We start from the raw sequence: 23,821 nt of genomic DNA, 5'->3' as shown, positions 1-23,821 counted from the left end.
CTTGGAAACAGAGGTGCTGCTGGCACACTAGACTGCTCTGAGTGGCCAGGGCCAGCAGGTGACGTCAGAGGCTCCTTCAGGTGTTGCTAGCCTATCTTCTCTCCTAAGTAGCCAAACCCTCTTTTCTGGCTATTTAGGGTCTCTGCTTTGGGGATTTCCTTAGATAACGAATGCAAGAGCTCATCCGAGTTCCTCTGCATCTCTCTCTTCACCTTCTGCCAAGGAATCGACTGCTGACCGCGCTGGAAGCCTGCAAAACTGCAACAAAGTAGCAAAGACGACTACTGCAACTCTGTAACGCTGATCCTGCCGCCTTCTTGGCTGTTTTCCTGGTGGTGCATGTTGTGGGGGTAGTCTGCCTTCTCTCTGCACTAGAAGCTCCGAAGAAATCTCCTGTGGGTCGACGGAATCGTCCCCCTGCTACCGCAGGCACCAAAGAACTGCATCACCGGTCCCCTGGGTCTCCTCTCAGCACGACGAGCGAGGTCCCTTGAATCCAGCAACTCTGTCCAAGTGACTCCCACAGTCCAGTGACTCTTCAGTCCAAGTTTGGTGGAGGTAAGTCCTTGCCTCCCCACGCCAGACTGCATTGCTGGGAACCGCGTCTTTTGCAGCTACTCCGGCCTCTGTGCACTTCCGGCAGAAATCCTTTGTGCACAGCCAAGCCTGGGTCCACGGCACTCTAACCTGCATTGCACGACCTCCTGAGTTGTCCTCCGGCGGCGTGGGACTTCTTTGTGCAACTTCGGGTGAGCACTGTTTCACTCCACTTCGTAGTGCCTGTTCCGGCACTTCTGCGGTTGCTGCCTGCTTCTGAGAGGGCTCCTTGTCTTGCTGGGTGCCCCCTCTGTCCCCTGACGCAATTGGCGACAACCTGGTCCCTCCTGGGCCACAGCAGCATCCAAAAACCCTAACCGCATGACTTGCAGCTAGCAAGGCTTGTTTGCGGTCTTTCTTCAGGAAATCACTTCTGCACGACTCTTCACGACGTGGGACATCCATCCTCCAAAGGGGAAGTCTCTAGCCCTTGTCGTTCCTGCAGAATCCTCAGCTTCTACTTCCTAGTAGCAGCTTCTTTGCACCCACAGCTGGCATTTCCTGGGCATCTGCCCACTCTCGACTTGCTCGTAACTTTTGGACTTGGTCCCCTTGTTCCACAGGTACTCTCGTCGGGAAATCCATCGTTGTTGCATTGCTGGTGTTGGTCTTTCCTGCAGAATTCCCCTATCACGACTTCTGTGCTCTTTGGGGAACTTTAGTGCACTTTGCACTCACTTTTCAGGGTCTTGGGGTGGGCTATTTTTCTAACCCTCACTGTTTTCTTACAGTCCCAGCGACCCTCTACAAGGTCACATAGGTTTGGGGTCCATTCGTGGTTCGCATTCCACTTTTGGAGTATATGGTTTGTGTTGCCCCTATCCCTATGTGTCCCCGTTGCATCCTATTGTAACTATACATTGTTTGCACTGTTTTCTAATACTATACTGCATATTTTTGGTATTGTGTACATATATCTTGTGTATATTTGCTATCCTCATACTGAGGGTACTCACTGAGATACTTTTGGCATATTGTCATAAAAATAAAGTACCTTTATTTTTAATATATCTGTGTATTGTGTTTTCTTATGATATTGTGCATATGACACTAGTGGTACTGTAAGAGCTTCACTCGTCTCCTAGTTCAGCCTAAGCTGCTCTGCTAAGCTACCATTATCTATCAGCCTAAGCTGCTAGACACGCTATACACTAATAAGGGATAACTGGGCCTGGTGCAAGGTGCAAGTACCCCTAGGTACTCACTACAAGCCAGTCCAGCCTCCTACACCCTCATCTATGGGGATTTGGCACAGGGCAGCGCTGCAAGCCTTCTTGCTGCACTGACCTATGCCAAAGGGAAAGGGCAGGAATGCACCCATATTTATCCAAAACGGGCATTCCTGTCCTTTTCCCCTGTGCTGGTGCTGCTTTGGCACCTTCCTGCACAAAAACAGTCCTGAGAGGTGTTTTCCTCTTTCTATGTGGGCACACATGGAAAGAAGACAAAACGAGGATGATTAAAGTTATTTCTCCTTGTTATGCGTCATCGCGGGAGGTGAAATGTTTTGGCGCATCCCCAGGTTTACATGGTTTTGTAAATCTGGGGAAGCGTCAAAATTCATAGGTGCTCCGTGCGAACACCAGGCCTGATGCACAAAGGTGAACTTAGACCAAAAGTCTAAGGCCCCGATTTAAGAAAAGTGGCACTGCACCCAGTGCAGCGCCACTTTTCTTGCGTCCCTTAGCACTCCCCTAACGCCACCATATGTGCACCGTATCTAAGATACGGCGCGCCATGGAGGTAGTTAGGGGAACAAGCATCAACATTTTTGACGCTATTTCAGAGCTTTGCAGGATTAGCGTCAAAATCTTTAACGCTACTCCTGCAAAGCCCATTGAGGCCCACTGAAAACAATGGCATGCCTCCTTTTAACACCTGCTCTGAGCAGGGTTTAAAAGTGCTGAAATAAATGAAGCAAAGAAATCTTTTAGATTCCTTTGTGCCATTTATTTCAGCCCCTCTAACGGGGGAAAGCCCCCTTTGCATATACTATGCCTGGCGCAGGCATAATGTAGCGCAAAGGGTTACAAAGTGGTGCAATGCATGCATTGCACCACTTTGTAAATTTGGCGCTGTCATTTTTGCCTTGTTGGAGCACATTAGTGTAAAAAAAAGACACTAATGTGTCACAAGGAAGCGATAGGGGCTCTTAAATCAGCACCTAAGTTTAGACCAAAAGTCTAATTTTACGACGTTTTGGTGCTTACAAAGGTAAGTCCATGTAGTATCTTTTCATCTTAGGAAAGACAGGAGTCATGCTCATCCCCCCAGTAGCCAGCACAGGGGACAAGTGTCCCTTGGGCATAGCCATTGCACCCTGTGCCATGTAGGGGTCCCCATGTTAGGGCCTCCGATGGCAAAAAAAATATAGAAAACAATACTTACCTGGACTTACCTGGGATGTGGTCCCCCATCCTCCGATGTCCTTCTGGTGGGTGTAGGGGTGGGGGTGTTCCTAGGGCTTGAGGAGGGCACGTGTGGACCCATTCCATGGTGTTTAACAATGGAAATTGGTCCAGAGGTCCCCCAACGCCTGGTCTGACCCAGGCGTTAAATAATGGTGCTAAGCAAGCTAAGCACCATTATTTAGCCCCTCCTCCCACCTGTGCGTCATTTTAGCCTGGGGGATAAATATGGGGCTGTGGGGATAGCACCATTTTTTGGAAGGGAACGCCTAACTTGCATCTCATTGACGCAAGATAGGTTCACTCGTCCAAAAAATTGTGCAAACTCCTATATTTTGACGTTAGACATGTCTAATGTCAAAATATAAATATGGAGTTACATTTGCGCCAAATTTGCGTAAACACGAATGACGCAAATGAGGCGTAAAAAAAGTATACATATCATATGGGCCTTTAGACTTTTGGTCTAAGTTTACCTTTGTGAATGAGGCCCACCAGCTGCAACGCCCAATGAACGCCTCCCAAGCTTTACGAGACAATGGTGGTTGCCGGACCTTCTTCAACCCTCGCACGGTCCACAGATCAAGCTGCCATGCAGGCCAAACGGACTAACAAAATTCGGAGGCCAGATGGTACACCACAATCTCTACTCCTTGAATTTGGCCGCATGGCTTCTGAGCTAGGGTAGCATGGACACAACCTTGTCACAAGACTGCATGGACATCCTCAAGGAATATTGGCAGCTTCCCACTTGCTCCACTTACGCTTTTAAATGCAAGAGATTTTGCATCTGATGTTCCTCTAGAATGTGGATCCCACTTCCTGCTAAGAAGATGAGATCCTACCATATCTTCTACATTTGGCTATATCTTGCTTGCAATTCTCTTCCATGAAGGTTCATCTGGCAGCTCTTACCGCCTACAGGAAATTTCCATCACAAACCTCTTTTTTCAAACTTCCTAGATTTCCTAGAAGGGTTGAAGAAGGTTTTCCCTCCCATTAGAGGTCCCTCGCCTCCTTCGGAACTCAATATACTGCTTTCTCACCTTATGCGAGATCCCTTTGAACCCATCCATAAGGCTTCCCTACAACATCTCATGTGGAAGGCAACTTTCCATTTGTGATAACTTCAACACAGGGGGTCAGCGAGATACAAGAGCTGTTCTCAAGAACCATATACTGTTTTTCATTCTAACAAAGTGGTTATGAGCACTCACTCGAAATTCCTTCCTAAAGTAGTGTTGAACTTCCATGTAAACCAGACGATCTCACTGCCTACATTCTTTCAGAATCACTCTAGTCCAGCAGAAAGAACTCTTCAATCTTTGGATGAAGTTTTATCTTGGCAAAACTAAGCATATCTGCTGAACGAACCAGTTGGTTCTTAGCTATTTTCCAATACGCACTGGTCTGGCTTCTTCCAAACAATCCATCTCTAGATAGATAGTTTCTTGTATTTTATTGTCCTACCACCAATCTAATAAACCACTGTTAGAAATGGGGTCTTTGGTTGGCAGTCAGTTTACCCCCTGTCAAGAAAGGACCCTCACTCTAGTCAGGGCAAAGGAGAAGCACACCTGGGTAACCCCACTCACCCCCTTGCTAGCTTCGCACGAGCAGGCAGGCTTAACTCAGAAGCAATGAGTAAAGTATTTGTACCAACACACACAGTAATACAGTGAAAAGACTACAAAATGGACACCACACCAGTTTAGAAAAATAGGCAATATTTATCTAAATCAAACAAGACCAAAATGACAAACATCCAACTTACACAAGTTAAAATATGAATTTTCAAAAGAATAAGGCCCTCATTATGACTTCAGCGGTCTATTCCGTAGACCGCTGAAGTCACCGCCGCCATATGACTGTGTTGGCGGTCTGAAGACTGCCATATTATGACTGCTGGCTGCTCTCAGCCACTATTTGGTGGGGAAGCTCCCAGCAGCCATACTGGCGGTCGGCGGTCTAGTGGAGCTTGCTCTGTTGCCACCGCCACGTCACCACAACATTGTAAACGGCGTGGCAGTGTTGTGTTGGCAGGGCACTGGGGGTGGAGCAAGCGCCATGGACCCCGTTCCCTCCCAGACAACCACCGTGACCACCAGGTAAGGTGATCGTCTGACAGGGTAGGGGGGTGTTGTGTGCGTGAATGTGTGTGTGAATGGAGAGGGGTGGGGTGGTGTTGTGTGTTTGTGTGCGTGTGTGTGCAAGTGTCTTTTGTGCTTGGGTGAATGCCTGTATGCGAGAGGTGGGGGTTGTTGTGGCCGTGTGTGTGAATGAGTGAGAATGGATGTGTGCATGTATGTATGTAAGTGGTGTGTATGTGCATGGAATGGGGCAGGGGGTAAGTACAGGAATCGGGGGCAGGGGGGGCAGTACAGGGATCATGGGCGAAGGGTAAGTACGAGGATGGGGGGGCAGGAGGTGAGGGGGTCCTTAAGGGGATCGGGGTGGGGGGTCAGTATAGGGACCAGGGGAGGTGGGGGGCTTCTGATGGGGTCAGGGGTGGGCCTCCTACATCGAGGGGGGTTGGGGAATCCTGGCATGGAGAGAGGAATTACTATTCCTGTCGCCAGTACACTTTCCGCCAAAGATTTCGTGGCAGGCTGCCGCCACGCAATCCCTGATGGAAAGGATACTCATAATACGCGTGAGGTGTTAGGTGGACCGCCGGGTCAAAGGTGGTCAATCTTCAGCCACGCGGTCTCACCGCCCTGGCGGTACAGGAGGTGAACTGGCTGCAATGCAGAGAGATATGCCTTGCAACAGTGAAGAAACAAATTTGGCAGTATTTCACTATCAGGACATGTAAAACACATCAGTGTTTAACATACACTGCACCCTTCCCATGGGGCTACCTAGGGCCTACCTTAGGGGTGTCTTAGATGTAAGAAAGGGAAGGTTTCGGCCTGGCAAGTGGGTACACTTTCCAAGTCGAATTGGCAGTTTAAAACTGCACTCAGACACTGCAGTGGCAGGTCTGAGCCATGTTTAAAGGGCTACTAATGTGGGTGACAAAGCCAGTGCTGCTGGCCCACTAGTAGCATTTGATTTACAGGCCCTAGGCACCTCTAGTGCACTGTACTAGGGACTTACCAGCAAGTCAAATATGCCAATCATGGAGAGCCAATTACATACACATTTTTATACAGGAGCAATCGCCCTTTAGCACTGGATAGCAGTGGTAAAGTTCCCAGAGTAACAAAAACAGCAAAAACAGAGTCCAGCACACATCAACAACCTGGGAAACAGAGGCAAAAATGGATAAGTTACTTACCTGTAAATCCTAGTTCTCTTCCAGGGGTATCCTCATCAAAGTCATAAACATTGAATATTCCCGCCCTTGTGCGGGGACCCCGGAGCATATATAAAATACACACATATTAACATGTGTAAAAAACAGCAATGCAGGCTATAATGTTAAAAACAGGCTAAAATGCTTTATTTCTATGAAGTTTTTTTTTTTTTTTTTATATTATAAAGCTACAATAGAGAATAAATATCTACCCAAGCCCCTCCAACTAGGCTTAGGGAAGTAAGCAGCAGCAAACTCTAGAGAAAAAGAGAAAAAACTGCATTGAAAAACAATGAAGCATTCTTAGCCAATAGGCTGCATTCAGGTTAACACAGGAGAACCATAAAAACGTTGGCACCGTGCCTTTAAGACCCTGAGCACCTCCAGTATCCCACCATGCCTCAGGGGTGAAGGAAAGGTGACAGTTGGTTCACAGTTAGGTCAGTTCTTTTTACGGTGACAATTTGTGTAACTGATTCAAAATACAGTCTGTCCTGCACTTCTAGGAGACGTGCGTCCGGGGAGGAGGGTGGGTTGTTTATGACTTTGATGAGGATACCCCTGGAAGAGAACTAGGATTTACAGGTAAGTAACTTATCCTTCTCTTCCAGGGGATCCTCATCAATAGTCATAAACATTGAATAGATTAGCAAGCCCATCCCTAAATCCAGCGGACTGTCCAATAGAAGTGCAGGAATAGATAGGTATTACGCAAATAGATTTCTTAGAGAGGCCTGCCCCACTTGGGCATCCGCTCTTGCATCTGAGTCTAAACAGTAATGTCTAGTAAACGTATGCACAGACTTCCATGTAGCAGCCTTACAAATCTCAGATATCGGAACATTGTTAAGGAGGGCAGCAGTAGCCGCTTTTCCCCTTGTGGAATGCGCTTTAGGCCTCGCTAGTAATTGTTTATTAGCTAGCTGGTAAGTATTAACAATACAAGAAACTATCCATCTTGATATTGTTCGTTTAGATGCTGCCTCTCCTGTCCTCAAATGACCATAGTTTACAAACAAACGGTTAGAGTGTCTAATCGATTTTGTCTTATCCAGATAAAATTTCAGCACTCTTTTCAAGTCTAAGGAGTGCAATGCTTTCTCTGCCGGAGTCTCCGGATTGGGAAAGAAAGTCGGTAAAGATATAGTCTGATTGATATGGAATTCTGACACCACCTTCGGAAGGAAAGATGGGTGAGTTCGTAGAACCACTCTATTGTCATGAAAAACCGTGTACGGTTCTTTGGAAGACAAGGCCTGGATTTCACTGACCATCCTCGCTGAAGTAATGGCCACTAGAAAAGCCGTCTTCCACGTAAGGTGCTGTAAAGAGGCCTTATGTATAGGTTCGAAAGGAGGGCCCATAAGTTTTGCCAAGACTATGTTTAGTTCCCATGGAGGAGAAGGTCTCCGAATGGGCGGAAAAACTTTTTTCAAACCTTCTAAGAAATCCTTGACTACAGGTTTCGTAAAGAAGGATTCCTGAGAAGGTGACTTGCGATAGGCTGTAATAGCAGACAAATGTACCTTAATAGATTATACCTGCAGACCGGACTTTGCTAGATGAAGCAAATAGGACAGTATGACATCCTCCTGAGCCCATATGGGATTGTGACCTTGCTGACAGCACCATATGTAGAATCTCTTCCACTTAAAAGCGTAAGAACGCCGCGTGGAAGGCCGTTTGGACTCTTTCAAGATGTTCATGCACTCCTGTGAGAGCCCTAGGTGCCCATACTGCAGGAATTCAGGAGCCATGCTGTTAAGCTCAGAGAGGGTAGGTTGGGATGTAGAATTCTGCCCTCCATTCTGCTCAGAAGGTCCGGTCTGCACGGCAGCCTCCTGTGAGGTTTTTCCGACAGGTGGAGGAGATCTGTGTACCAGAATTGACGGGGCCATTGTGGCGCTATAAGAATCATTCTGGTCCTGGATCTGTAAAATTTGCTGATCACTGCCGGAATGAGGGGAATCGGCGGAAAAGGGTAGAGAAATATCCCTGACCAGTCGATCAACAGGGCATTCCCTCGAGATCCCGGACGGTAGAACCTGGATGCGAAGTCTGGGCATTTCTTGTTTACTTCGTCTGCGAAGAGATCCAGTTGAGGCCGACCCCATTGCGCGAAGATGGATTCTGCGACTTCGCCGTGTAGGACCCAATCGTGAGCGTCCTCTATGTGTCTGCTCAGAAAATCTGCTTCCACGTTCTGCTGACCTGGCAGGTGAACCGATGCAATTGACATTCCTCTGGCCAGGAGCCAATGCCATATCGCTTGGGACTCTCGCGATAGGGGTAGGGATCTCGTTCCCCCCTGTTTGTTCAAGTAATACATTGTGGTTGTATTGTCCGTTTGTATTAAGAGAGTTTTCCCCTGAATTAATGGTATGAAAGACTTGAGAGCCAGATGGACCGCTCTGAGTTTTAGCAGATTGATGTGGTACTGTTTTTCCTTGTCTGACCACAGGCCCTGCGCTTGAAAAGGACCCAGATGAGCCCCCCATCCCTGAAGAGACGCATCCGTTACTAGGGTGTCGGATGGAGGTACCTGGTGAAACGGAGCACCCACTGACAGGTGAGGTCTGTGCATCCACCATCTCAATGACTGAAGTGCTACCGCCGGTAGCAGCACTCTGTCCTCCCAGCGACCTGTCCTTTGGCTCCAGTTGGACTCCAATGCCTCTTGGAGGGGCCTCATGTGGAGTCTGGCATTTGGGACAATAAAAATGCATGATGCCATGGAGCCCAGCAGTGATGTCACCTGACGTGCCGTAGGTGCGTTGGCTCTCAACAGGTCCTGACACTTCCTGTCTATTGAGGATAGTCGTTCCTCCGAAGAATACACTTTTTGGAGTTCTGTGTTTATGATAGCTCCCAGGTAGTGGAGATTCTGTGTTGGAATCAAGGTTGACTTTTGGTAATTGACCTGAAGACGTAGAGATTGGCAAACTCCGAGCACAATGTCCCGATGGCTTCTCGCCTGCTCCGGAGAAGAAGCCTTCAGTAGCCAGTCGTCCAGGTATGGATATATGAATATCCTTTGTTTTCGAAGATGCGCCGCTACCACTGCCATACATTTCGAGAACACTCTTGGGGCAGATTTCAGGCCAAATGGTAGAACTCTGAACTGGTAATGCTGCAACGCTACTCAGAAGCGCAGGAATTTTCGATGTTTGCGAGCTATTGGGATGTGAAAATACGCATCCTGCAGGTCGATGGAGCACATCCAGTCTCCCTGATGTAGTTGAGGGAAAATCTGGTGAAGCGCTAGCATCCTGAACTTCTGCTTCCTTATGTATCTGTTCAGCAGCCGTAGGTCCAGAATTGGCCTGAAAACGCCCTCTCGACCCTTCTTCGCCACCAGAAAGTAACGGGAGTAAACCCCCTTTCCTCTGTGCGCAGGTGGAACCTTTTCTATGGCATTCTTTTTTAGGAGGGCGAGAGCCTCCTTGCGTAGCAAGATGAGATGAGATGGATTGCCTTTGGTTGGTGGCAAGCGTGGTGGAGGCTGTTTGAAAAGAAGAGAATAGCCATGTTCGACAATATTGAGCACCCACTTGTCTCTTGTGATAGAGTGCCACTCGTGAAGATAAGCTGTAATACTTCCCCCCACCGGAGTGGTGTACAGTGTCGAGGGAAGCGAGATTTCATTGTTTGGTGGGTGCTTTCGGAGTGGACTGTTGAGGTCTACTTGACCCTCGCTCCCTTGTGTTTCTCCTTTGAAAAAGAGGGCGTCCCTGTCGTTGCTGTGACCTTTGAGACCAGTGAGGGGTTTGAACCCTCTGCTGGAAAGGGCGCCTGTCATAAGGCCTGTACCTCCGCCTGAAATCTTTCTTTCTTTCCAGGCCCACTGCCCTCATGGTATCCACCTCGGTTTTCATGCGGGCCATTTCTTCGTCTGCATGGGCACCGAAAAGAGAGTTCCCAGCGAATGGGAGATTCAGGATGCGTTGTTGTGCTTCCTGCTTCAAACCAGTGAGCCTCAGCCAGGAAGACCTCCTTGCACAGATTCCATGCGCATACCCATGTGCAGCTAAAATCCGCCCCATCTGCTGCCGCGCTGATAACCTGGTTGGATACCAGGCATCCTTCTTGCAGTATCTCCTGGAAATCTTGTCTGTCCTCTCTGGGCAATTTTTCTGTGAATCTACTGAGAGAGTCCCACAGAGAACGATCATACCTGCCCAGGAGTGCAGAAGCACTGGAGACTTTCATTGCCGAAGCTGCCGTCCCGCATATCTTTCTCCCCAGAGAGTCTAGATGTCTGCTCTCTTTATCCGGGGGGACCGTGGATTATGATGCCACCGAGTGTGTCTTTCGGGCGGCAGCTATTATAACCGAGTCCGGTGGCGGATCCTTCCTGAGGAACAAAGGGTCCTGTTCGGGAGCCTTGTATTTTTTTAGAATCCTAGCCGGGGCAGATTTGAGCGATGCTGGGGCCAGAAAAGTGTCCATGGTTGGCTACAACAAACCAGGCACTAGAGGCAGCAGCTTTTTTGATGCTGATCTGTGTTGTAGAGTCTCAAAGATGACTGACGAGGAGGTAGATGGCTCTGGAACTTCTATGTTAAGTTTCTGCGCTCCTCTTAGCAGCACCTCGTTAAACGTGGTAATGTCATCCACTGGTGAGACTCTAGCAGGTGGTGAATCTGTTAGGGTGGGTGAGTAACGCCCCACAGATGAACCTGATGAAGACCAAGAGGGTGATCTTCTTCTTGAACGAGACCTGGATCTTCGTTGAGAACGAGACCTGCTGCGAGACGCTGCAGGAGAGCGCCTAGGCCTCGCGGCCGGTTGACGAGGAGCAGAACGAGCCCGTTCTGCCCTGGCTGTCGGTGATGGCGTTCTTGGCAGGGAGGCAGTAGGCGAGTACATTCGCGAATATTGCGAATCTGGGGAGGCCGCTGGTCTGTTAAGGCTCTCCAGCCATCTTGGAGATAGATTGATGGGCGAGACATGCCCAGATGATGCCGCTCTTGACTGAGGAGAGTCGCTCGGTATGGAGACCACTGGAGATGGCGCGGCCTTGTCTGGCGTGGGGCGATGTTCTACTCCCTGTGGGACAGGTAAAACCTGTGTCGACGTCGATGGCTGTGTCGACGTCGAAGGGCGCCCAGCCGGTTGCTCTTGCCTCGACGTTGAGTGCCTCGACGTTGAGTGCCTCGACGCAGAGTGCCTTGACGTCGAACGGCGATCCTTGGACCTCGACCTGCTCGCCGTCGTGTGCCTCGACGTGGAGCGGTGGGAAGCCGACGGCGGATGTCTCTCATGCCGTCGTGTCGATTTTGACGTCGTATGTCTTGACGTCGGGGGGCGCACAGCCCTTGGCGGCGACCGGGCACACCGGCGATGGCTCGACGTCGATCGGCGGGCTGCCGTCGACGGAGACCTGCCCCTGCGATGGTGTTCCCTCGACGCCGTTTCCTTCGACGTCGGGTGTGTCGCCGTTGACGGCGATCTATGCCGGTGAGACGGTGGTAGCGACGACGTCGACGGTGAACAAACAGGTACTTTCCTACCTGCTGATGTCGACCGAGCCATTCTCTCCTGAGAATGGCCTGCTGGTTGTCTGGGAAGTGAGGAGGACGATGTTCTTTGTCTCTCCTGAAGCCCATGTAGCCGGATCTTTTCTCTGTCTTTCAGAGTCCTCTTTGACATATTCTTGCAGTACTTACAAGTGTCAGGGCAGTGACTCTGAGGCAGGCACACTATACACAGAGAGTGTGGGTCTGACTGGGCCTTCTTCTTCCCACAAGCAGGGCATTTTACAAAAAGTGAAGGCATTTTTCTGTCAGGAAAAAACTGCCAAGCTCAAACAAAGATGTTATCTGTCGAATGAAAAAGGAAAGAACGCTTTTTTAAAAGATTTTTCTGAGAAAAACTCAGAAAAACTGAGAGCTCAATGCTCCAGGATCCTCTCAGAAGAAGCCGGAAAAAAGAACTGACCTAACTGTGAACCAACTGTCACCTTTCCTTCACCCCTGAGGCATGGTGGGATACTGGAGGTGCTCAGGGTCTTAAAGGCACGGTGCCAACGTTTTTATGGTTCTCCTGTGTTAACCTGAATGCAGCCTATTGGCTAAGAATGCTTCATTGTTTTTCAATGCAGTTTTTTCTCTTTTTCTCTAGAGTTTGCTGCTGCTTACTTCCCTAAGCCTAGTTGGAGGGGCTTGGGTAGATATTTATTCTCTATTGTAGCTTTATAATATAAAAAAAAAAAAAAAAACTTCATAGAAATAAAGCATTTTAGCCTGTTTTTAACATTATAGCCTGCATTGCTGTTTTTTACACATGTTAATATGTGTGTATTTTATATATGCTCTGGGGTCCCCGCACAAGGGCGGGAATATTCAATGTTTATGACTATTGATGAGGATCCCCTGGAAAAGAATTAGGGGAACCACGCCAAGGATGAAAAGTCTAACAATCCTCAATTTAAATATATTTGCCCCTTTTGACTTCATGATGAAGATTTGGGTCTTTGTAGCCTAGCCATATAGGATGCATTATCTGTCTCAGTCTTAAGTGTCTCCACAGGCCTTCATGAAGAAAGGCGAGATTCTTAGCTTACGAAGATACAGGGAGTGCAGAATTATTAGGCAAATGAGTATTTTGACCACATCATCCTCTTTATGCATGTTGTCTTACTCCAAGCTGTATAGGCTCGAAAGCCTACCACCAATTAAGCATATTAGGTGATGTGCATCTCTGTAATGAGAAGGGGTGTGGACTAATGACATCAACACCCTATATCAGGTGTGCATAATTATTAGGCAACTTCCTTTCCTTTGGCAAAATGGGTCAAAAGAAGGACTTGACAGGCTCAGAAAAGTCAAAAATAGTGAGATATCTTGCAGAGGGATGCAGCACTCTTAAAATTGCAAAGCTTCTGAAGCGTGATCATCGAACAATCAAGCGTTTCATTCAAAATAGTCAACAGGGTCGCAAGAAGCGTGTGGAAAAACCAAGGCGCAAAATAACTGCCCATGAACTGAGAAAAGTCAAGCGTGCAGCTGCCACGATGCCACTTGCCACCAGTTTGCCCATATTTCAGAGCTGCAACATCACTGGAGTGCCCAAAAGCACAAGGTGTGCAATACTCAGAGACATGGCCAAGGTAAGAAAGGCTGAAAGACGACCACCACTGAACAAGACACACAAGCTGAAACGTCAAGACTGGGCCAAGAAATATCTCAAGACTGATTTTTCTAAGGTTTTATGGACTGATGAAATGAGAGTGAGTCTTGATGGGCCAGATGGATGGGCCCGTGGCTGGATTGGTAAAGGGCAGAGAGCTCCAGTCCGACTCAGACGCCAGCAAGGTGGAGGTGGAGTACTGGTTTGGGCTGGTATCATCAAAGATGAGCTTGTGGGGCCTTTTCGGGTTGAGGATGGAGTCAAGCTCAACTCCCAGTCCTACTGCCAGTTCCTGGAAGACACCTTCTTCAAGCAGTGGTACAGCAAGAAGTCTGCATCCTTCAAGAAAAACATGGTTTTCATGCAGGACAATGCTCCATCACACGCGTCCAAGTACTCCACAGCGTGGCTGGCAAGAAAGGGTATAAAAGAAGGAAATCTAATGACATGGCCTCCTTGTTCACCTGATCTGAACCCCATTGAGAACCTGTGGTCCATCATCAAATGTGAGATTTACAAGGAGGGAAAACAGTACACCTCTCTGAACAGTGTCTGGGAGGCTGTGGTTGCTGCTGCACGCAATGTTGATGGTGAACAGATCAAAACACTGACAGAATCCATGGATGGCAGGCTTTTGAGTGTCCTTGCAAAGAAAGGTGGCTATATTGGTCACTGATTTGTTTTTGTTTTGTTTTTGAATGTCAGAAAGGATAAGTTACTTACCTGTAAATCCTAGTTCTCTTCCAGGGGTATCCTCATCAAAGTCATAAACATTGAATATTCCCGCCCTTGTGCGGGGACCCCGGAGCATATATATAAAATACATACATATTATCATGTGTAAAACAGCAATGCAGGCTATAATCATAAATAGGCTAAAATGCTTTATTTCTATGAAGTTTTTTTTTTTTTTTTTTTTTTTTTTATATTATAAAATCACAATAGATCATAAATATCTACCTAAGCCCCCAAAAACTGGACTTAGGGAAGTAAACAGCAGTAAATAGCAGAGAAAAATAGAAAAAACTACATTGAAAAACAATGAAGCATTCTTAGCCAATAGGCTGCATGCAGGTTAACACAGGAGAACCATAAAAACTTTGGCACCGTGCCTTTAAGACCCTGAGCACCTCCAGTATCCCACCATGCCTCAGGGGTGAAGGGAAGGTGACAGTTGGTTCACAGTTAGGTCAGTACTTTTTTACGGTGACAATCTGTGTAACTGATCAGAAAGATAATCTGTCCTGCACTTCCAGGAGACTTGAGTCCGGGGAGGAGGGTGGGTTGTTTATGACTTTGATGAGGATACCCCTGGAAGAGAACTAGGATTTACAGGTAAGTAACTTATCCTTCTCTTCCAGGGGATCCTCATCAATAGTCATAAACATTGAATAGATTAGCAAGCCCATCCCTAAACTCTGCGGACTGTCTGAAAGAAGTGCAGGAAAATATATATATTCATGCAAATAGATTTCTAAGAGAGGCCTGCCCCACCTGGGCATCCGCTCTTGCATCCGAGTCTAAACAGTAATGCTTAGTAAAGGTATGCACAGACTTCCATGTAGCAGCCTTACAAATCTCGGAAATTGGTACATTGTTAAGGAGGGCAGCAGTAGCCGCTTTTCCCCTTGTGGAATGCGCTCTTGGCCTAGCCAGTAATCTCTTATTAGCCAGTTGGTAAGAGTTAACAATACAAGACACAATCCATCTTGATATCGTTCGTTTAGACGCTGCCTCTCCTGTTCTTAAATGACCATAATTTAGAAACAAATGGTTAGAATGTCTAATCGGTTTTGTTTTGTCCAAATAGAATTTCAGCACTCTTTTCAAGTCTAAGGAGTGCAATGCTTTCTCAGCCAGAGTCTCCGGCTTGGGAAAGAAAGTCGGTAAAGATATAGGCCCTCATTCTGACCCTGGCGGTCTTTGACCGCCAGGGCGGAGGACCGCGGGAGCACCGCCGACAAGCCGGCGGTGCTTCAATGGGGATTCCGACCGCGGCGGTAAAGCCGCGGTCGGACCGGCACCACTGGCGGGGTCCCGCCAGTGTACCGCGGCCCCATTGAATCCTCCGCGGCGGCGCAGCTTGCTGCACCGCCGCGGGGATTCTGACCCCCCCTACCGCCATCCAGATCCCGGCGGTCGGACCGCCGAGATCCGGATGGCGGTAGGGGGGGTCGCGGGGCCCCTGGGGGCCCCTGCAGTGCCCATGCCACTGGCATGGGCATTGCAGGGGCCCCCGTAAGAGGGCCCCTACATGTATTTCACTGTCTGCTGCGCAGACAGTGAAATACGCGACGGGTGCAACTGCACCCGTCGCACAGCTTCCACTCCGCCGGCTCGATTCCGAGCCGGCTTCATCGTGGAAGCGTCTTTCCCGCTGGGCTGGCTGGCGGTCTGAACGAGACCGCCCGCCAGCCCAGCGGGAAAGTCAGAATTACCGCCGCGGTCTTTCGACCGCGGAACGGTAACCTGACGGCGGGACTTTGGCGGGCGGCCTCCGCCGCCCGCCAAGGTCAGAATGAGGGCCATAGTCTGATTGATATGGAATTCTGACACCACCTTTGGAAGGAAAGATGGGTGAGTTCGCAGAACCACTCTATTATCGTGAAAAACCGTGTACGGTTCTCTGCAAGACAGAGCCTGAATTTCGCTGACCCTCCTCGCTGAAGTAATGGCCACCAAAAAAGCCGTCTTCCACGTAAGGTGCTGTAAAGAGGCCTTGTGGATAGGTTCAAAAGGAGGGCCCATAAGTTTTGACAGGACTACATTCAGTTCCCATGGAGGAGAAGGTCTCCGAATGGGAGGAAAAACCTTTTTCAAGCCTTCTAAAAAATCCTTGACTACAGGTATCGTAAAGAAGGATTCCTGAGAAGGCGACTTACGATACGCTGTAATTGCAGACAAATGAACCTTAATAGAAGATACCTGCAGACCAGACTTCGCCAGATGAAGTAAATAGGATAGTATGACGTCCTCCTGAGCTCGTATGGGATTTATACCTTGTTGAGAGCACCAGATGTAAAATCTCTTCCACTTAAAAGCGTAAGAACGCCGCGTGGAAGGTCGTTTTGACTCTTTCAAGATGCTCATGCACTCCTGTGAGAGCCCTAGGTGCCCATACTGTAGGAATTCAGGAGCCATGCTGTCAAGCTCAGAGAGGGAAGGTTGGGATGTAGGATTCTGCCTTCCATTCTGCTCAGGAGATCCGGTCTGCACGGCAACCTCCTGTGAGGTCTTTCCGATAAGTTGAGTAGGTCCGTGTACCAGAATTGGCGGGGCCATTGTGGCGCTATCAGAATCATTCTGGTTCTGGAGTTGTAAAATTTGTTGATTACTGCCGGTATGAGGGGAATCGGTGGAAAGGCGTAGAGAAATGTCCCTGACCAGTTGATCAACAGGGCATTCCCTTGAGATCCCGGACGGCAGAACCTGGATGCGAAGTCTGGGCATTTCTTGTTTGTTTCGTCTGCAAAGAGATCCAACTGAGGTCGACCCCATTGACCGAAGATGTCCTCGACGACTTCGTCGTGTAGCACCCAGTCGTGCGCGTCTTCCAGATGTCTGCTCAGGAAATCTGCCTCTACGTTTTGCTGACCTGGCAGGTGTACCGCTGTGATAGACATTCCCCTGGCCAGGAGCCAATGCCATATCGTTTGGGATTCTCGAGACAGAGGTAGTGATCTTGTTCCCCTCTGTTTGTTCAGGTAATACATTGTGGTTGTATTGTCTGTCTGAATTAGGATAGATTTCCCCTGAACCAATGGAGAGAAAGATTTGAGAGCCAGATGGACTGCTCTGAGTTCCAGTAGATTTATGTGATAGTTCTTTTCCTTGTCGGACCACAGACCCTGAGCTTGGAAGGAACCCAGATGAGCACCCCAACCCTGAAGAGACGCATCCGTTACCAGAGTGTCGACTGGAATTGTCTGGTGAAACGGAGAACCTATCGACAGGTGAGGTCTGTGCATCCACCATTGTAGTGATTGAAAAGCCACTGCTGGTAGTCGAACTCTGTCCTCCCAGTGACCAGTCTTTTGGCTCCAATTGTTCTCTAATGCCTCCTGAAGGGGCCTCATGCGTAGCCTGGCATTCGGGACAATGAAGATGCATGAAGCCATGGAGCCCAGAAGCGATGTCACCTGACGAGCTGTAGGTGCATCGGCTGTTAATAGTTGTTGACACTTCCTGTGGATTGATAAAAGTCGTTCCTCCGAAGGATACACTCTTTGGAGCTCTGTGTTTAGTATCGCTCCCAGGTAGTGGAGGTTTTGTGTTGGAATCAAGGTTGACTTGTCGTGGTTGATTTGAAGACCTAGAGACTCGAAAGTTCTTAGAACGATATCTCGATGTTTTCTCGCCTGATCCGGAGATGAGGCCTTCACTAGCCAGTCGTCCAGGTAGGGGTAGACGAATATTTTTTGTCTTCGAAGGTGTGCCGCTACCACTGCTACACATTTTGAAAAGACTCGGGGTGCAGACTTCAGGCCGAATGGAAGGACTCTGAATTGGTAGTGCTGTGACGCTATCTGGAAACGTAAAAATTTCCGATGTTTGGTTGCTATTGGGATGTGAAAATATGCATCCTGTAGGTCGATGGAGCACATCCAGTCTCCCTGATGCAGTTGCGGGACAATCTGGTGAAGGGCTAGCATCCTGAACTTTTGTTTTCTTATGTACTTGTTCAGGAGCCGTAAGTCCAGAATTGGCCTGAAGAGGCCCTGTTGACCTTTTTTCGCCACCAGAAAGTAACGGGAGTACACCCCTTTTCCTTTTTGTGCCGGAGGAACCTTTTCTACAGCTTTCTTTTGTAGGAGTGCGAGAACTTCCTTGCGTAGCAGGCTGAGATGAGAAGGAAAACACCTTGCTGGCGGCAAGTGTGGAGGAGGTTTTTTGAAAAGGAGAGAATAGCCATGTTCGACAATATTGAGCACCCATTTGTCTTTTGTGATTGAGTGCCACTCGCGAAGATGATGCGTAACACTTCCCCCCACCGGAGTGGTGCACAGTGCTGAGGGAAGCAATGCCTCATTGCTTTGATGGTGTCTTTGCTGTAGACTGTTGAGGTCTACTTGACCCTCTGTCTCTTGTGGGTCTACGTGCCTGAAACAGGGGACGTCCCTGTCGTTGTTGTGGCCTTTGAGACCAGTGAGGGGTTTGAACCCTCTGCTGGAATGGTCGTCTGTCATACGGCCTGTACCTCCGCCTGAAGTCTTTTTTACGTTCCAGGCCCACTGCCCTCATCGTGTCGACTTCCGTTTTCATTCGGGCCATCTCTTCATCCGCGTGGGTACCGAACAACGAACTCCCGCTGAATGGGAGGTTCAAAATGCGCTGCTGTGCTTCCTGTTTCAGACCCGTGAGCCGTAGCCAGGAAGACCTCCTAGCGCAGATTCCGTGCGCATACCCATGCGCAGCCAAATCCGCCCCGTCCGCCGCCGCACTGATGACCTGGTTAGATACTAGGCCCCCTTCCTGCAAGATTTCCTGGAAGTCCTGTCTATCTTCCCTGGGCAACTTTTCTGTAAATCTGTGGAGTGAGTCCCACAGAGAGCGGTCATATCTGCCCAGAAGTGCTGAGGCGCTGGAGACCTTCATAGCAGATGCCGCCGTACCGCACATCTTTCTCCCCAGAGAGTCTAGGTGTCTGCTCTCCTTATCCGGGGGGACTGTGGAAGATGATGCCACAGAGTGTGTTTTTCTGGCTGCGGCTAAGATCACAGAGTCCGGTGGCGGATCCTTCCGCAGGAATAAAGGATCTTGTTCCGGAGCTTTGTATTTCTTTTGAATCCTAGCCGGGGCAGACTTGAGAGTGGCTGGAGACAGAAAAGTGTCCATAGTCGGTTGCAGCAAACCCGGTACTAGTGGCAGCAGTTTTCTCGAGACTGATCTGTGTTGTAGGGTCTCAAAGATAACTGAGGATGAGGTGGCCGGCTCCGGTACCTCAATATTTAGCTTCTGCGCTCCCCTTAGAAGAACCTCATTAAAAGTGGTGATATCATCCACCGGGGAAATCCTAGCAGGTGGAGAATCTGTGAGTGTGGGGGAGTAGCTCCCAACAGACGATCCTGAAGAAGACCAAGAAGGTGATCTTCTGCGTGGTGTTCGTGACCTGGTTCTCCTTCGGGAACGGGACCTGCTCCGAGAGGCTGTAGCAGAGTGTGCAGGTCTTGTGGTCGGCTGACGAGAAGCAGAACGAGCCCGTCCTGCTCTAGCTGTAGGCGATGGCGTTCTCGGTAATGAGGCAGTAGGAGAATACATCCTAGAGTATTGTGAATCCGGGGATGCTGCCGGTCTATTCAGGCTCTCTAACCATCTGGGTGATAGAGTGATGGGAGAAACATGCCCCGATGCTCTGGAATGGGATGATGCACTCCTTATAGAGACCACCGGTGAGGGAGCTTTGTCCGCTGGCTCTACTGCCTGTGACACAGCTGAAGGTTGTGTCGACGTCGATTGCATCCTCGACGTCGAAGGTTGCGATGGCTGATCTGTTCTCGACGTCGAAGGTCTTGACGTCGGAGGTCTTGCCGTCGAGTGTCTTGACGCCGATCGCCTATCGCGGGACCTGGACCTACTCGCCGTCGTGTGTCTCGACGTTGAGTGGCGAGTGGTCGACGGCGGATGTTCATGCCGTCGAGGTGTTTTTGGTGTCGTGTCCTTCGACGCCAAGGGGTGAGACGTTCTCAACGGCGAACGGGAGCGCCGGAGATGGCTCGACGCCGAACGGCGGCCTGCCGTCGACGGAGATGTACCCCTGTGTCCATGCTTCGACGTTTTGTCCCTCGACGTCGGTCTGGTCGCCGTCGACGGCGATCTATGCCGGTGAGACGGTGGTGCCGATGACGTCGATGGAGAACAAACAGGTACAATCCTACCTGTCGACGTCGATCGGGCCATTCCTTCTGCTGTAGGTCTGGGAAGTGAAGAGGATGTTGACTTTTTCCTCTCCTGAAGCCCATGTAGCCTGATCTTCTCTCTGTCTTTGAGAGTCCTCCTTGACATGTTCTTACAATACTTGCAGGTGTCAGGACAGTGACTCTGTGGCAGGCAGACAATACACAGAGAGTGTGGGTCTGACTGGGCTTTCTTCTTCCCACAAGAAGGACATTTTACAAAAAGAGATGGCATTTTCTGTCAAAAAAGACTTCCAAACTCAGACAAAAGATGTTATCTGTCGAGTAAATAGGAAAAACACTATTTTTAAGGATTTTTCTGAAGAAAAACTCAGAAAAACTGAGAGCTCAATGCTCCAGGATCCTCTCAGAAGAAGCCAGAAAAAAGAACTGACCTAACTGTGAACCAACTGTCACCTTCCCTTCACCCCTGAGGCATGGTGGGATACTGGAGGTGCTCAGGGTCTTAAAGGCACGGTGCCAAAGTTTTTATGGTTCTCCTGTGTTAACCTGCATGCAGCCTATTGGCTAAGAATGCTTCATTGTTTTTCAATGTAGTTTTTTCTATTTTTCTCTGCTATTTACTGCTGTTTACTTCCCTAAGTCCAGTTTTTGGGGGCTTAGGTAGATATTTATGATCTATTGTGATTTTATAATATAAAAAAAAAAAAAAAAAAAAAACTTCATAGAAATAAAGCATTTTAGCCTATTTATGATTATAGCCTGCATTGCTGTTTTACACATGATAATATGTATGTATTTTATATATATGCTCCGGGGTCCCCGCACAAGGGCGGGAATATTCAATGTTTATGACTATTGATGAGGATCCCCTGGAAGAGAATGTATATTTGTGAATGTTGAGATGTTATATTGGTTTCACTGGTAATAATAAATAATTGAAATGGGTATATATTTTTTTTTGTTAAGTTGCCTAATAATTATGCACAGTAATAGTCACCTGCACACACAGATATCCCCTAACATAGCTAAAACTAAAAACAAACTAAAAACTACTTCAAAAAATATTCAGCTTTGATATTAATGAGTTTTTTGGGTTCATTGAGAACATGGTTGTTGTTCAATAATAAAATTATTCCTCAAAAATACAACTTGCCTAATAATTCTGCACTCCCTGTAGATTAAAGAAATGCTCCGGGGTCCCTGCACATGGGAGGGACTATTCATTGCTTATGACTGTTCACGGAAATCCTGTACAAGAGAACCTCAGTTTTGGATGTATCAGGATGGCGAGGAGGTTTCCGTGATGTGTCCAATAACACCGAAGCAGTCACAGCAGCCAAAGTAAAGGTCACTGGTGGTGGTTGGCAATGGACCTGTGTATCTGGAGGCCAAAGGCTCATAGTGCTGTGTCAATTTGAGTTATGACTCCACAGCTCCCAAGTTCTGACTTTTCAGGACACCATCATCAGTTGTAAAAAGCAAACAAAACTGCATTATTTTCAAATCATAACTGAGTTTGCAGTGGTTCAGTTACACGGAGGCAGTTTTGATGAAGAACGTGTTCTCTGTAACTAAAATACTGCCACACTTAAGCCACATACGTGGAATATGTACTTCAACATACAACACTGGGCCCTTGGCTCTCTCCTCCACCCTCGTGGTGAATGTTCTTGGCTCATTTAGAACACTTTCTCTTAGTGCTTCATTTTTTTACCATGTATATTACATTAGTAATGTGAAGTTGAGGGCCAGCGCCCCAACTTTTAAAATAGTTCCAGTGCCACTGTTCCTCTAGCAGCATCTTGCTACACCCTAAAATGTACCCCCTTAGCGCCCTCTCGACTCCCCTTCACAAGCCTCTTGGAGGTCTGATGCAGAGCCATCAAAGTGCAAGCTGCAGAGCGCTTCTGGAAGAATGAGAAATTCATTGCATTTTCAGCCATACACAGTTTTATTATTAGCATTTAGGAAGACAAAGACAACGAAACGAAAAAGTTATATCACTGGAATAATTAAATGGAACAGAATAGGTCGGTTGAAATACATTTAACACCTCATTACATATTAAATACATAATTCATGTATTTATATAAGTCTTTTGGGTTGCGCATTGTAATCTAGTGTCTGCCAGGGTATTTAAATTGAGAATCCTGATAGGGGCACCTGGCACACAAGGGAGTATGTTTACACTGAACTGTACCCTCCAAGGTGGCTTGAAGAATGATGTAAATGCTCGAGGGAGAGATGTGAAGATGAGCTTTGGGTCTAGGCGTGCATTGTGCGCCTGTCATCTCTGCAATCAACATGTCAACGTTGGACTGTATTTTTCCCGTGTCAGCCCTTGAATATTAAAGATCCCGGTTTGGGATTAAACCGCTCGTGTTGGCGTTTAGAGAGATGTCATTCATCAGACCCAGCATCCTGAGGAGAGAGGGCTTCTTCATCAACGCTCATTGATGGTCGAAACAACGTTTTCATCTTCACTGTGAATGTCCTTCATCCAGTAAGCTTCATAGCGATTTCACTAGGAGACAGAACATATCAGAATGTTTCTTAATAACATCTTCACCACGTTTTCCTCCCATTGTTTTTCATTTTATATTTTCACCTCTGTTTCTTTCTTCATTCCAAGAATTTTGGTGTAGCTAACTACGTATTTAGGCTTTTCATATGAACGGTGAACATATGAACATTTATGTATTGGCACACATATCTATATCTACACACATGCATACACACACACAGGTATATGTATAAAGACATCCCCCACACACACAAATATATATGCATATATACACACACACAAACACACAGACGCATTTTTATATACAGGATATATATAAACTATGGTCCAGATTTAAGAGGGCCTAGCGCCACCTTGTGCCACATTAGCGTGGCGCAACGAGGCCAAATTTTCCGTGCCATATTTACAAAGTAGCTCAATGCAAGCATTGCGCCACTTTGTAACCCCTTGCATCACATTATGCCTGCTCCAGGTGTAATGTATGCAAGGGGCGATCCCCGTTAGGACGACTGCAGAAATGGAGCAGTGGAATCTGAGATTCCACTGCACCATTTTTGTCAGCTATTTTTAATGCCTGCACACAGCAGGCGTTAAAAGGAGACTTACCGTTGTTTACAATGAGCCCCTATGTACTCTACAGGTTTAGCACTAACATGCTGGCGCTAATCCTGCAGAGTACATCAATAGCATCATGAATGTTGATGCTATTGCCCCTACCCTATACCATGGTGTGCAATACATTAAATACGGTGGACACATGGTGGCAGGGGGGTGTGTGCAAGAAAAGTAGTTTCTAAAATCAGGGCCTATGTATGCTGGTGCACATAGTGTAATATACTATTTACTACCATTGTTGAATGGCAGTAATGCCATGACTAACAAGTGGTAAAGACTTGAGTAAGTCATGATGCCCCTACTCTACCATATCTATGGTAATAAATAGCACGTGTACTCTGAGCATCTGCATATATTAATGCTATGGTATTTTTATTTGTACTTGTTTTAA

The 23,821-nt window shown here is 47.9% G+C and overlaps 1 protein-coding gene across 2 annotated transcripts in view; it reads right to left on the bottom strand.

The window, feature by feature from the left end:
* Window positions 1–22,227: 22,227 nt before the first annotated feature.
* The window catches only part of LOC138283719 (astacin-like metalloendopeptidase), an 80,682-nt gene continuing 79,088 nt past the window's right edge, over window positions 22,228–23,821 (bottom strand). The window contains exon 14 of one of the 2 annotated variants that reach the window (XM_069221762.1): window positions 22,228–22,815. In XM_069221762.1, coding sequence (XP_069077863.1) covers window positions 22,802–22,815 — 14 coding nt within the window. In that variant the 3' untranslated portion in view covers window positions 22,228–22,801. The remainder of the gene's footprint in view (window positions 22,816–23,821) is intronic. The other variant, XM_069221763.1, reaches the window with a different exon arrangement.

This window comes from Pleurodeles waltl, chromosome 3_1 (genome assembly GCF_031143425.1).
Source record: "Pleurodeles waltl isolate 20211129_DDA chromosome 3_1, aPleWal1.hap1.20221129, whole genome shotgun sequence".
NCBI classification, from domain to species: domain Eukaryota; kingdom Metazoa; phylum Chordata; class Amphibia; order Caudata; family Salamandridae; genus Pleurodeles; species Pleurodeles waltl.
This window is presented reverse-complemented; position numbering and strand designations above follow the sequence as displayed.